Source organism: Diachasma alloeum, unplaced genomic scaffold, assembly GCF_001412515.2.
Source record: "Diachasma alloeum isolate Michigan unplaced genomic scaffold, Dall2.0 Dall_scaffold_78908, whole genome shotgun sequence".
Classification (NCBI taxonomy): domain Eukaryota; kingdom Metazoa; phylum Arthropoda; class Insecta; order Hymenoptera; family Braconidae; genus Diachasma; species Diachasma alloeum.
In genome coordinates, this window is record NW_021683643.1 from 4175793 (window position 1) to 4191661 (window position 15869).

At 33.5% G+C, this 15869-nt stretch overlaps 1 protein-coding gene across 4 annotated transcripts in view; it reads left to right on the plus strand.

The window, feature by feature from the left end:
* The window catches only part of LOC107047826 (FERM, ARHGEF and pleckstrin domain-containing protein 1), a 55632-nt gene that overhangs the window by 25077 nt on the left and 14686 nt on the right, over window positions 1–15869 (plus strand). For 3 of the 4 annotated variants that reach the window (XM_015270675.1, XM_015270674.1, XM_015270676.1), the window contains exons 12-21: window positions 7026–7231; window positions 7315–7404; window positions 8633–9008; window positions 9098–9207; window positions 9703–9843; window positions 9939–10093; window positions 10198–10319; window positions 12800–12954; window positions 13039–13298; window positions 14160–14810. In XM_015270675.1, the coding sequence (XP_015126161.1) occupies window positions 7026–7231; window positions 7315–7404; window positions 8633–9008; window positions 9098–9207; window positions 9703–9843; window positions 9939–10093; window positions 10198–10319; window positions 12800–12954; window positions 13039–13298; window positions 14160–14235 (1691 nt within the window). In that variant the 3' untranslated portion in view covers window positions 14236–14810. Of the gene's footprint in view, window positions 1–7025; window positions 7232–7314; window positions 7405–8632; window positions 9009–9097; window positions 9208–9702; window positions 9844–9938; window positions 10094–10197; window positions 10320–12799; window positions 12955–13038; window positions 13299–14159; window positions 14811–15869 lie in introns of those variants that run through there. The other variant, XM_015270677.2, reaches the window with a different exon arrangement.

Here is a 15869-nt window from a genome sequence, read left to right on the forward strand (position 1 = left end):
GAGGAAGTATTCAATAGCATTAAGCAAGTTCGAATGGAATTTAGATTGCATATAGAGGAATGACGAAGGAAGTTTGAATTAATCAGAGGGAATTAGATAATAAGTATGAGTATTATTACCAAAAATAATATTTAATAATATGTTTTTATTAATAATATTTTTGTTAATACTATTATTGTGAAAAATTCAATAGTACTGACATTGAGTTCACGAGGATTGACAATCATCGCAGACGCCGCAAAATATTTAATTAATCGATGGAGTTATTGTCGATCGTGAATTGCGATTTTACTTAACAACAGTCGACTTATTACAAACGGGTAAAGTAATTATTCAATATTTTTCAGTTACAAGAGCGATTACGTTCGACTATCATTGAACAAAGTAAATGGATGATAAATTTGCTCAATATAGGATATTAAAATCTTCATTTTTACCCGCGTTATTACGAAAAAAAAACACATAAGCACTGAGTACTTTCTCAGTGTCTAGTCAAAGTACCAAAAAAATTGTGAAGTAAAGAATACAATTAAGGTAGAATCATCGTTCATTTCTTCCTGGAAAAAAACGTGTGCCTAGATTTTTAATCATCGAAGTCTTTGTTCCCGTTTCGTTCTGATCCGCTTCGATGATATTGAATTGTTGAGAATTGAGCCTCGGTCGACGCTGGCTGAGTACCGAGTCGAATAATCCAAGGAATTGGTGATGAAATTACGTTCCAAAGCTATTTTAAATATATTTCATGATATTATGAAATATTTACATTTACGATTGGATTAAGGTGAGACTACTATGAGTGTTAAACGTCGCGGGCGGTTGGAGTGAGATTTATCATGCATTGAAGGTCAATTATGTCTAAAAACGAATAATTAGTGCAAAGAAATTAACTGTTTATTATTCGTTAACTGTTAGAAATTTTTTTCTGAAATTTCCGGTACCTTTTTTGAAAATTTTCATCGAATTTAATTACCACTGAAATTTTCAGGAATTTCGTCATTCAAAATTAAGAATTTCTTGAGAAAATCAAAGAGAACTGTAACTTTCAGTTCCATTTTTCTTTGAAAATAAATAGAAAACTAGAAAATTCCGGTAAATATATTCTTGAATTTTCAGGACAGTGACACCGTATGAGATTTAGGGGGAGAAAATCATGAAATTTCAGATTTCATTGAAAATTCAAAGTAATTTGGTACTGAATATTCATATTAGATTGGAAATCAAAATAAATAAAGAAATTCTCGTCTTTATGCTGCTTAAAATTCTGGAATTTTGCTGCATTCTCAGTGAAATCTGAAATTTTTTTTTTTCGAACAGTTTTTGCTCCACACACGTTTGAAATGTTATAAATAGTCCAGGGCCATCAATTTTTTTTCAAAATTTTGGAAAAAATGTGTACAATAACAGTTATGAATTGGTTTTTTGCAATTCGACTCCTACACAGCTAATTTCGTTTTGTTTAATATAAAAATTTGCATCATTCCGGTAAAATAGGCAACAAAAAGGGAGAGTCGGGCAAAATGGGACGTTTCGTGATCTTCTCTAGTTGTCAATATCTTCACTTATGAATGAAGATATTGACAATTGGAAAAAACTTGAACACTTCCCATTTTTCCCGACCCTCTCCTATCCTTAAAATATTCAAAATATATTCTTCATTCTTTCAGAAATATTTTCTGGACTATTTTACAGGAATGGTGCAATTTCTTATTAAAAAAAAACGAATTAGCTGTGTAGGAGTCGAATTTCAAAAAACTAATTCGTAATTGTTATTGCACACATTTTTTCTAAAATTTTGAAAAAAAAACCCTGTAGCTCAAAAATTGGAGACCCTGAACTTTTTTTTTAACATTTTAAGCGTCTGCGGGGCAAACGAACAATAAACAATCAATTTTTTCACGCAAATTTTTCATTTTTAGACATATATAATCGATCTTCAATGTAGGAGTAACTTCATTCCAATAGCCCGCAACTTTTAAAACTCATAGTAGTGTCCCCTTAACGTTCGTGTCTAAAAAAAAGATATTTCTTTTTAGGGTCGTATTATTAAATTTTTTGTTTTGCAAGAGACAAAAAATAAGAAATATTGTGGTATTCTTGAGATATGGAGATTTTCAGTTTTCACTGTTTAGTTAAGGCATGTGATTCTCTAGTCCTTAAGGGATACATTGATGAGATATAAGCAGAGTCCCTTTGTCCTCTTCCAGTGGTTCGTGTCGCTCCACTTAGATAAGTATCATCACCCACCCCGCCACCCATTCTACCAGTTTGACCTGTAAATTGAAAACAAAATATCATTGCATCTGTTGCATCGTCTCGACCCATCATCATAGCACTCATCATTGCACATTCAATTAATTTTTCTTTTTTTTTTTAGTCATTTTCATCACTCATTCACAAAAACCACCCCATGGAAAATGATCTCAAACTAAAAAAAGAATTCTCGCAGCTTTCGCGAAAGTTCGTCGTACCCGATTTTTAAAATTGTCTTCCTTCAAAACGTAATTGAACTCAATTAGTTGCACCTCAATCACTAAAACTCGAATGAAACCCCAACGCGAATGACTTCGTGAAAGTGTGCGAGAGATGAGAAAATAATTTCAATATAAAATTTCAATGTAAAGCAAACGAGAAAAAAAAATTCGGCTGTTCCCGTAATTAGAAAATGACTGAAATACTGTATTCAATACAATTAAACGGTATATTAATTAATAAGAACACCTCCCTCAAAATACGTATATATATAATATACAAGAAAAAACCGAAAAAAAATATTTATTATATTATATATATACAGAAACGTACATACATAGGTTATTGAATGAATTCGTAATTAAAATTAGGGAGCAAGGTATCATTAAAACGTATTAATTGATTGTTTTATAACTTCCAAATTGAAATTTTGTTGCCATATCAATGATTTAATTTTCTGTGATAAATGAGAGAAAAAGATTTCGGTGAAGCTGTTTAGTCGTGGCCATTCTTATGAATACTGGCGTCAACTTTTGACAGGTGGTGATTACAACCGTTGGAACTACGCTAATGGGTACGTGAATTCACCGGCTTGGCACATGCCTTACCGAGTCAATCCGGTACGAAACATAATGGTTCATGCAACGCCACGCACACTGACTAATCGGTTTTTACCAGCCTGGATAGAATGAGTCAACCGAGTGTGGGGTACTGCTTAAAGAAGTGATGAAAAAAAAGGAACAAATTTTCAACTCAATTAGAGTTAGCTAATGAAAAAGTGCAAAATTTGAAAACTGATGATGAAAAATGAAGTAGTGCAAAAGAGCTGAGTACCACGTACCATGACACGGAGGAAGAAATAATCATCTTCTATACTCACTTTCATTGGAGATGCCGTACGGAGGCCTCCACCTCTAGTTTATTTAGTTGTAATATTGCTTAGTTCTGCATTGATCACATTTTAAAATTGTCACACTCACAATTTATTTATTTTACTCGAATTTTACGGCTATTGACGATTGGCAATTTAACGTCGTGCTGACAGTAATTATGTGTCACTCACGACCTTATGTTCCATCGCAATTTGTTTATTTTCATGTTTCTTTGATACTTGACCATTTTTGTCTCTAGATCACCTTAGATCACTCACATTTTTTACATCATAATTGAGGATATATTTTGAAACGTCATAGACGTTTACTAAGAGTTTGAATTGCTCGTTCCTTCAATGTGTCAAGAAATTTTTTTTATTCTTTATATTTCTTTTCATTATCCCAGGGAATATGTAAATATTGTATATGTTGAATTCGAGACTCTTTACCTCTGAATAAATCATTCTCATGATTTTCGGATTGAGGCCAAATGTCGAATGATAACAGTGCCATTTTATTTGATAGTCTCAACTTTCGATCACCATGAAAGAGTATTTTTCATTAATGCTTGTCTAGTTGAAGTAGCATAGTATCATTTTAAAGATCATTTTACTGATCAACTTGTGCGTGTTATAATGACTCTTTAATGTTCTCTGGAATCATCGAATCATCTAGTTGAATAGAATCCATAATTCACCTCCATTGACCACACATCTAGCTGTTATTCATTCATAGAAAAAAAAATATGACACATTTTTGAATATTTTTCTCTTCTGTGTTGTGTGGTACTGAGCTTCCCCGCATCTCAAAATCAATTGATTGAATTATTGATTGTTATACTCACCTATGAACCATTACGTAGCGAACCCTGAATCATGATTACCCCACTGCCATTTTTCTAAATCTGAATATGTCGACATTATCTCGTTCGAGACAGTGTCAATATTTTTAATGTCGAAAAATCGATCGAATGAATGAAAATTCTGAGTGTCAAACTCACAGATCGTTTAATTGTGTAAAAAAATTAATATTTTCAAACAAAATTCAGCCTTAGCGTAATTATAGAACGGAGTTTATTCGTCATGATACTCCGTTGCATGAGGGAATGGTTCTAACGGCAACCGGAGGGGGAATATAAATAGATAGTGGTGAAGGATCGAGTGTTAAATTAAGGATGTTATGGATAGAAGACCAAAATACTGGGAATACACCAAGAAAATACAGGCGAGGTGTATTTGCTCGTTGAATATCACATCACTCACTTTGAATTTCAAAATTGCAATTGAATTCGGGAAGGAAGACTTCAAACATTCGAAATCATAATTTCTATTGTGAAGTGGTGACATATCATGAGTTAAATTCCACACTTTAATGTTGGGTATTTATCTCAGATGGAAGTTATTCTTTGCGGAAACGTTTGAAGATTTTTCATGATGATTTTTCATGAAGTTTGATTTTTTTCACTACTACAATAAAATATAGTGTCACATGGAAAATAGTATTATTAACAGGAGAAGCCTTTCCCAAGGATTGTAATGACATTCGTTGGAAGATCCCTTATCTCCCTGATGTTACACAGTTTCAAGTTCCTCAAGGCAAAATTATCTTTGAACCCAGGAGAGTGAAGTTGAACAACTGTTTTCCATGTATCGTAATGTACTACTCGTAGCTGAAGGATAAAATTTCCATTTCATTATTAAAATGACTTCAATTAAAGAAATGACAATACTCTATATGATAAAGGTTCGGATAATCTTCAATTTTTTTAATCTTCTTTTTTTCGGATTGAACAACCCATCCATAACATCCTTAATTAAATAGTTTGATTAATTAATTAAAATATTTTGTTTTACTGTTATCTTGAGTAATCATCACCTGTCGACTGTTGCAACCGCAAGTACTCTAGGAATGTCTGGGCGTAATATAATTAATTCCTGGTGGTGACCCCTTGGAATTCATCAGTAAAACCTGAGTCTTCTAGTCGTCCCCGCCCTCCCCCACACCCTCAATTATAACACTGAAAAATCAATTTGTTGAGGTATTGTTACACACCCTGCATGTTTTCCTTAGTTAATTGATTGATAAATTGTTTACAATATTCCGAAGATCTACTTTATATTGACATCCACTTTTTTAATTTTTCAATATTTATATAAAAATTTGTTTTCAAGAGTTTATGGAGAGAAAACAGTGGCAGTTTATACTGTTTGTTCGAAGGATAGAAAATTCGAATTCCCCGAATTATTCATGTTGCACCGTTGACATTTAATAATCACTATCGTCATTATTGTTGTTATCATCATTAATAAAAAAAAATGGGAAAATAATACCGAGTACTCTCGATCAAAATAAATTATCGGAACATATGAGAAATAACAGAAATTGAGGGAAGCATTGAATATATCGAATTTTATTTGTTAAGGAATTAGTGGAAGTCAGGAGCGCCGGTTAATGATTCTAAAATTATGACTTCATGAATTAACTATCTGAAAACAATTTAATTTGTCATGAAGAAGGAAGATAAAAAATTTGTAATCTATCGAAAACATTGATATTAATTATAGACAAATCTCGAAACCAAATTTTTACGAGGAAGAAAAAATGCTGAACCCATGAGTAACTAACTGATAATTTGAGGAAACAATTAAGAGTTTACAGAATGATGAAATTATAAAAAATGAAACGAGTCTCCCACTCTTCGAAGATGTCAAGATAACTGAAATAACTTATCGTTCGTAATAATAACCGCGTCGATTTTTTCAACGATCAAATAACGATGCTTGTTAAAGAATTTACCCGTTATCTCGATATAAATAATATAAATATCAGAGAGGACTCTCATCCTTGTGTCAAGGGTTCAGCACGAGGCCACGAGAACTCTAATTTTAAACTAAAAAGAGATTAACAAAAATGAGGAGAACATGAGGGGAAACAGAAAAAAAAGTGGAATCGTAGGAAATTTATTGTACATTGATTATTGATACATAATTATGACATTAATAAATTATATACAAAGTCATTTACAGGCGTCAGTAATTTCAAAACGTTCTTCTCTTTTACCATTTTCGTTGATTTACATTTGGTTCGAATTTTCTTCATTTCGACAATTTTCACAAATAAAACTGTCGACATTTTCCTTTTGTTTCTTCTGTTGTTTGTTTTCATTGTTTTGGGGCTGTTGAATCCTCAAGGGTTCACTCGACCCCTATCTATCTCTTTTGAATCGCACTCCTGGAATTGTTGGTCGGCTGGACAATGCCAAGTGTGAGTAATTCCCAGTTGATGAAAATTACCTCATGAACAGATTCAGCCTCTATATTTGTTTTGTTGATCGATGTATCACGAGTTTTTAGCAGCGAAAGAATCACAATTTTTCATTTTCTATTATTTCCATCATTATTTGCGGCCGATACTTTCGTTTGCACGTGAGAAATTATTTTTGCATTGTTACATTTAATTTTTAGCACAGATTATCAAATTTTCAGAGAAACGCATGGAGCTTAATTTCCGTGTACCGACAACTGACAAATCCTTGTGAAATATTTTCTTTGAAAATCGTAAAGACAATCACTGCAATGTCGCATGCATATCCCTAGCTGATCCCATGATTCCCATTTACTTTTATTTTCAATAAAAAACATTGTCGGTTAAATCCCATAAATTTTAACACAATTTTTATTGCAGATGGTGATGAAGTCGACAAGAATCACGAAAATACGTCGAAAGCAGAGAACAACAATTCGTTCTATGTCAACGGAAAAGCAGAGAAGGGTCAAAATGGAATTGGGGAGATAAACGTCAATGTCAACGTGATAAATACACCGGATTTGAGTCCAGAAAAACATCTGAAAAATGGAGAGGTGGAGGACTCGGAAATAAGAAAGACCAAAGTAATATTGACTTTTGTTCTTTTTTATCGTGACTGAGAGAGGACTTTTATCATTTCTTAATTCCTATAACTTTTTCTTTACAGCGATGGCCAACTGATAAAGCTTATTACATTGCCAAAGAGCTTCTCATGACGGAGAGAACGTATAAGAAGGATTTGGATGTTATAAATATTGTACGTACAGTACCACCAGCTTTGTGAATTTCAATCAACATTTATCACAAGGATATTTACCCTAATGCGCAAGCCCTCAAATTTTAATTTCTTTTTCAACTCATAGACAGAGTATATTCTTCATGTTGATAAAAAATAAAATCTACCAATCCGAGTTGATCATTCACAAATAAAATAGGCAATATGCACTGAATTTAGGCATTGAATGACATATTTACATATTTTTAGTTTTAGTATTGGAGTCTTCCAGTAGATGAAATATGAAAGAACTTATCCATCGCTTTCATCAAAGCTCTTGCAACTCATTTTTCTTAATCACCAGAAATGTTGATTTCATATGTTCCCCCATTAATCTAGAAAAATACATTAAAAAATTCAACTTTCTGAAAATGGACGAATTTCCTTTAATTTTAAAGCATCTTTCTACTATTGCCTGTGATTTTTGCTTCCGACTGGAAGCTTTGTAATCGCTCAAATTAAAAATTCCAATTTTTTGTGTGATGGTAACTAAATGTATGTATGTGGACTTTTGTCTTTATTTTTTTCGAAATGTTCTTAAAAGGACTCAAACGAATTTCATGAATTTTTCTATTCATTGACACGAGTTAAAATTTAATTTTTCATACAGATTCGAAAAAACGGATATTTTTCTAAAAATCGATTTTCCCAGGATCACTCAAAATTTTTTTATCAAAATGGAATTAGCCATGGCGAAAACAGTAGCATTGCTTATCAACAGTATAACAGTAGCATTGCTTTTTACATAAAACTCTCTATCTCTATTAAACTCAGGTATCAGTTCATTATGTTGAATTCTTGAGAGGATCTGAATGTAGAATGATTGGACAGAACGAAATGATATGCAAAAAGTTTGATGACATTTCAATTAATGATAGTACTATGACATGAAAAAATAGAAGAATAGAACTATACTCATTTATTAAAAAAATGCAATTCTCCACTTGTTTCTCTTCATATTGTGAAATAATCAGAGCAAATTTTTCGAGTATTTTTCCTGTTTATTAACCAAATACATTCTCATCAGTAGTTTGAGACTCAAATGTGAAAAGATTCCATAAAGTTCTCTACAAAAAGTTTTTTTTTTATCTGAACTCTTCTAAACCCTATTCATTCAAAAATATTCTCAAAGAAATTTACCGTTCTATTAATGAAAGTATGTTGAATTGAATCGTCTGTTTTCCAAAAGTCATGAAGTAATTAATTTTAGTGGTTTCGTGAAGAAGTATCGAGAGAATCAGATCTTGAGGGTGAGCCAGCGGTGGGGCTGATAGAATTACTCGCTGATGCCCATGGACCATGCCTCCAAGAGATGGAGGCACGTCTAGCACGCTGGGAGAGTAATGCACGTCACAATATCGGTGATTTTCTCTACAATACACTTCTCAACGTTCTACCACTTTACGATCAATACTTGGAGAATTTAATACCGGTACTCGAGAAGATGGAGTATTCAATGCGTACATCACGTAGATTCGATCAATTGTGTCGTGATTTCGAGTCGCAGAAGTACTGCTATTTACCACTGACATCATTCCTGCTGAAACCACTTCAACGATTGTTGCATTATAACAGTATTATTGATAGTAAGCATGTTTATGCATTGACATCACTCATCATTGTTTTAATAAATTCGGAAAAATCACGTGATTAATCAATTTCAATTTGTTTGAAGGACTATTGGACCATTATCCGAAGGACCACACGGATTTCGAGGACTGTTTAGCAGCAAGGGATAGACTTGGAGAAACACTTCTTGAAGGTCTTACTGTATTGAATCAGGCGGTAAGTACAACCGTAAAAAAATCTAGCGAATTGGCAAGACGTAATTCTAAATCAATTGGAATTGGAATTAATTGGAAGGAAGTATTTTTAGGAAAAAAACGTGAAGATACTTCCTTTGGAGCCAAAAAAGGCCAGTCGATAATTTTTTCTTCAAATTCTTTATTGTTGGAATAATTTTATATTCAACGAGACTTGAAATATTGACCTGTTCTGTCACATCTTATTATTTCATTACTTAATTAATGTTGTTCAGTCATTTTCAGTTTCTATGAAATTAGTGGTTAAACAAAATGATCAAATGATATTTTCCATGGTATCTTCAAAAAGTTTCTCCGACATTGTTTTGCTCAAATTAATTATTTTTGGGCCCAATTGTGTAATTAAGAAAGCTTCCATGTTTGATTCGAATCCTTTCGTCATTTTGCTATGGCAATGAGTTGGAAGAATTGTATTTCGTGCCTTTCTAATCCAATTTTTTAAATTATTTAACTTTAGGAGAATCTTGTCCAACTCTGTGAATTGCAGAGAGATATCAGTGGCTTTGATAATTTAGTGCAAGAGGGACGAAGGTTCATCAGGCAAGGATGTTTACAGAAATACAGTCACAAGGGATTTCAACAAAGGATGTTCTTCTTGGTAAGATAATCCTCTGATTCAGGACGATATAATTAGCTATAATTAATGAGAATGATGAATATCTTATTGATAGATTCTGGTTTCTTTCTCTTTAGTTCTCAGATATATTACTCTATACATTCCGAACTCAACAACCCACTCAATGTTTCCGTGTCCACGGCCAACTTCCCCTTAAGGGAGTAACGATACAGGATGGTGACAACAAGACGGGAACGGACTTTGTGTTCGTGATCCATGGTCAAGGGAACCAGTAAGTTATCCCAAGTAATCATGATTATTAAAGGCCAATTGAGGATGATTGATGTAACTTTTATTTTAGCCATTTTACATATGATTAATGGTGTTTTATCACAGATCTTTGACAGTGGCTGCTAGCAGCGAGGAGGAGAAGGAACGATGGTTGGAGGATCTCAGTATGGCTATTGCTCAAATGGAGAACGAGGGGAAGACACCGTATTTGACTGTGAAATCATGCAGTGAGTTTTCTCAATCGTTAAACTGTATTCATTTACTGCCTCTCGTGAGAGCTTCGCAATAATTTCTATTTTCGATTCGCGAATTTTGGGTGGAAAAAATTCTGGATGAAAAGGATGTGGAATACGAAAACATCAAATGTCTTGGATAATATGTGTGGAGATTCAGAACGCGATTCGTAACTCCAACTTGACGGGATGAAAATTCGAATTCTTAAATCCAAAATCCGGTTTAAGAACCCATTGATTGGATTAAAAAAAATTGTTTTTTCTCAAAATATTATTGCTCAATTGTAATGTGATCTGTTGCGACAAGATTTGCAATTGGATATTACTCGGATACCTTCGGTTGGCCCCCTGAACGCAACACTCATTACCAGGGATGGCCATCAATCTTCAATATTAAAAGACTTTCCGGCTTACATTGATTAAAGTTTAAATATACTAATCTAAATTTAAAAATAGTAAAATAATTGATAATCTACGTTTCCAATTGATGACGAATTAAATATTAACAAATATAGAACTATAAATTTTGTATTAAGTAGATAATACTAAATTTCTTATAAGGGGTTTCGATTACTGATTAATGAATTATTCGAAATTTGAGTATTTAAATTGACGATTACTTCAATAATTAAAATTTAAGAGAGACATCATCGAATTGACCTCTTAATAATTTAACAGTAATTATAATTTATGGATATGGCTATCCCTGCTCATTACCACACTTAACGTCTAAGCACGGTTGTTCGTTCCCCCCCATCACTCACACCGACGCGGTTTGGTAGGATTATCCGTTCAGGGGATTAATCTGTAACATAATACCTTTACTAAATAAATACCGATGGGGAATATCACAATATGCTAACAAAGTTGTAAGAGAAAGGTATTGAGCAGTCATGGAATTAGAATGATATTAAATATCGTGATGCAACTGCTAAAAGATTCGGTAATACTAGCAATCATACTTTACATCATTTACCGTATCCGTTTTTTTGTAATTATAGAAAATTTCTGGAAATAATTTTGTGGGAAATTCGGAAATCATCTACTAACCTCTTCAATTTCTCAAGCTTCAATAAATCTTTCTAGCGTATCTCAGAAGATTTTGGAACCCTCTAGAAATTTTTAAAAATTTATCGATTAATTTAAGAGTTTACGAGAGCCTTTTATAGGTGCTTCAAAAGTGTTTTCGAATTGTCATCATTGTCATAATGAAAAAATGATACAGTTATAAGACTACACTGAGAGAAAATCAGCCGAGTTCTCAAACAAGTCTTAATATGCCAAAAAATCATTTATTAAAAATGATCAAAAAAGGTTTTTTGTGCCAAATTCGCAAAGCGAATGAGAATAGATTGATTCTCTTCAAAAAAAAATTATTCTCTGCTCAAATAATAAATGTAATTTTTAACACTACTCCGTTATTCTATACTCCCATACGTATTTTGAGGGATAACGAGGGATAGTAGTTTGTCGTTTTGGCTATTCAGTAATCACAGGTAAAGAATGAATTCTTAAATGAAATAATAATATTGATATGACAGCAATCTTATAACTTCAGGACAAAATATTTCTTAGTAAACTTCCCTCTAGAGAAGATGTTTTTATCCTGAAAAGGCACCGTCTTGTATGAATGATCCGTATCTTGTGCCAAATATTTCGTTGCTGTTGAAAGCAGAGGAATGATTCGTTTTTGAGACTTTCAAATTCGAACCAAACAATTATTTTTTTGGTAATTCTCAACTAAAGATTTTGTTGGCCCAAACAAGACTTGTTTGAGAACTTGATCGTTTTTCTCTCAGTGCAGCTGTGAAACACACTACACCCAGAGGAAAACAAACACGTTTTCAAACAAATCTTGTTTGGGCCAACAAAATCGCTAGTGGAAAATTGCCAAAAAATAATTTGTTTGGTTCGAATTTGAAAGTCTCAAACATGAATAATTGTTCTGCTTTCGACAAAAACGAAGTATTTGGCTGAATAGGCGAATAATTCACACCGTGTGGTGCCTTTTCAGGATGAAAATATCTCATATAGAGGAAAATTTATCAACAAATATTTTATCCCTAAGTTACAAGATTGTTATCATATCATTATTATTGCTTCATTTAAGGCTTCATTTTTTGTTTGTGATTATTAGACAGCCAAAATGAAAAACTACTATCCCATGTTTCGCATAAAACAAATATTTTTCGGTAGCAAAATACGGATCGGAGTATTGAATAACGAAGGAGTAGTACTAGAAATGACATTTCTTGCGTGTACAAAGGATGAAATTTTTTTAAAACTACTATATCTATTTTTGCGACAAAAAATTTTCATTCCGGCGCACTCTCTGCATGTTTGGCACAAAAAAAATCATTTTTTGATAATTTTCAAAAAACAATTTTCTTGGTACAATTAAGACTTGTTGGAGAACTTTGTCGTTTTTCTCTCAGTTTAGTTTCAGTCAATATTGGAAAAAAATTTCTCAACAGTTTTAGGTTCTGTCGATGAACTTGGTGGTGCTATCGACTTGGACCGTACCAGTTGTGGTGGTGCAAAGGATTCCCAGAGGAGTAATACAACTGTCCACGTATGTTGGCACAGGAATACAAGCATTAGCTACAGTGATCAACTGCGAGCTTTCCAAGTAAGCAGTTATCTCGTATTTCAAATTCGCTACGACAATAATTTCATAAGACAATATTTCCCTCAACGAAAATGTCAATTGCAGAATCAGCTGAGTGGTTTTCTACTCCGTAAATTCAAAAACAGCAATGGCTGGCAAAAACTGTGGGTTGTGTTTACAAATTTCTGCCTGTTTTTCTACAAATCACATCAGGATGATTTTCCACTCGCCAGTCTACCATTACTTGGTTATGCTGTATCAACGCCGACTGAGAAAGACGGAATCAACAAGGATTTCGTTTTCAAATTACAATTCAAGAATCATGTCTATTTCTTCAGGGCCGAGAGTGACTTTACATTTGGCAGGTAAATATAGATGAAAGTTGATTATTCATGCACGAAAATGTTTATATAAATCCTAGTGCATTCGTGAAAATTATATTGAACTTCTGTTGAAAAATCTATCATTTTCTATTTAGTTTTTCATCGATTCAATATTGAAAAAGTCACAGCTTTTCTGTATTTTTTTCAATAGAAATATCCAACAGAATTACATTTTTCTATACAACCTATTAACCGACGTCGGTGGCCGAAACGGCTAAGTGCGAGCCTAGTGTGCGAAAGGTTTGTGAGTTCGATTCCCCGTGGAACCGAGTTTTTCAACTGGAGGCTCCGGCGAGCGGGAGGTCGCTAATATAGTGACCGCCTGTACCGGCATGGGTTTTCTGTGGTTTCCCATGCTACTCCTATGTTCTATAGGAGTGCGAATGCGGTGCAGTGTAAAATCCACAGCCGCATGCATAGGGTTGGATAGGGCCGATTAGCCAATCAGAGGGCAGAAAGGGCCGGAATATAAAAAAAAAACAACCTATTTTAAACTCTCTAAGTTCTTTTGGTTGATTTGTTTAATGAGAGGACAAAAAATGGTTGACAAAATCAGAAAATTCTTGGCCAGGAACTTCTACGAAAAATATCTCAATTAAACAAGTTGCATAAAAAAATATTCTCCATTAAGTATTTTCCAGCAAAAAAAAAGTGATGAGAAGCGGCGAAATTCACCAATGGAATCTAGGAAAAACTAACAGAATTTTCAATAGGAGTTCAACAGAAATCCTCGAGAATTTTCTAACAGATACAGTAGTTTTTTCTATAGAATTTTTTCTTGCGTGTTATTTTTAAACTTTTAATTAATATCTTGAATTGATATTATTCCCTTCCTTGAAATAGATGGATGGAAGTAATAAGGAGTGCCACGCAGCAGAGTCACATTCCCGTTAATTTTAATCGAAAAGAGAATTATTAATGTAATAGCTTGCGTATGTTTGCACTTATCAATCATGAGGTCAGCTAGTGTGCGCATAACGTAGCCTATCATCCGTCGAAAAGTATTTCCGTATTTTGTGTTCATTTATCAACTAATGCGCGAATTTTGGAATTTATAGCGTTTTTCTTGCACCACTTACTGCATCAGTAAGCCCGTGGCGTTTTTTAGCAACCGAAATAGCTATGTTCATTACACTGTCCGAATGACACTTCGTGTTCGTCAAACGCTGTTTATGGACATTGTGAAGAAAAATCATGTTCGTCACTCGGATGAAAACAACTTTTCCGACTCATGTGATTGCATTCCTCGAATTCGCCTCGGTCTGCAGCCCTCACTCTCGTCAAAAAAGTTTTTTTCGGCCTTGTTACGAAAATAACTATTTCGGCCGAATGACGAAATATGCTAGTGTAGTATTTCTTGATTTTTTGTCCCCTCGATAAAACAAATGACAATGCCATTGTCCGTTGTCTCTTACTTTACCGAGTGAATAAAAAATTGAGAAACACTACAAAAAATTTGTCCGTCCTGCTCTTCACTTTTCCTCGTCCGGGAATTGGTATGGACCATTTCCCAAACTCGTAAAAGAGAAAATCACTACGGAAAAATATCGTTCACGACTAGTGCCATGGGGTTATTTTTACTCGCGTGGTTGGCCAGTCCTCGCCTTCGGCTCGGACGCCAACTCGACGCGAGTAAAAAACCCCATGGCACTCGTCTTGAAATATACTATTCTGACGCAGGAAGTGGTGCAAGAAAAACGCTATTAATGTTATGGATCATCTTCATTGTTGTTGAATATCCAATATGATTCCAAGTGATATTGGAGAAAATGAAAAGAAAAAAAACATTTATCCGATCGTCATTTCGTCAAATGCGAAATTATGATTAGGCAAAATGACATTGAAAAAGTAAATTATCCCCAATGAGCCAATTTCTTGAAAATCGCCAGGATGACCGCTAAAGGACTAATCCATGGCAAAAACAGAGGTATAAATCCCACCACTAGGCCTTTGTACCTCCTCGATACAGTGTATAAGAAAAATGAAGAAAGTGGCTAATTAGGTAGTCATGGGGTAGACAAAAATGAGTTAATCTTACTATCTCAAAAATGAAAGAAAGTTGAAGGGAATAGCAAAATTTTCCAAGCCACCATTTTTGTAGCGTCCATTTAGAGGTACAAAAAGGGTACTTTTAAAATTTAATCCATCACCCGCAACTTCAACGATATTTGTGAAAACTCATTTGCTTTTATTTCACCATTTTATGAACAAAGTCTTCAAGTTTACAAGAAAATTCTAAATGAAATAAATCAAAAAAATGCGGCCTTCAATCAAGAGAATCCAATGATTACGGAAAGAGATGGAAAAAGAGACATGTTAATAAAATTTGTTGCTAGGAAATTTTTTATACAATTTGATAATTTTGTATGTTAGTCTAGTAAACTCCATCCCGGGTGACGCATCGCAGGGTCAGCTGTGAAACTATTGAATTCATAGTCTTGTATATATTTAGAAATTCGACTATAATCGAACTAGACGAAAAATTGTAGTATGGGCAATTAGAATGTTTTGATTTATTATTTGATAAATTTATTCAATAAATTTATTTAATTT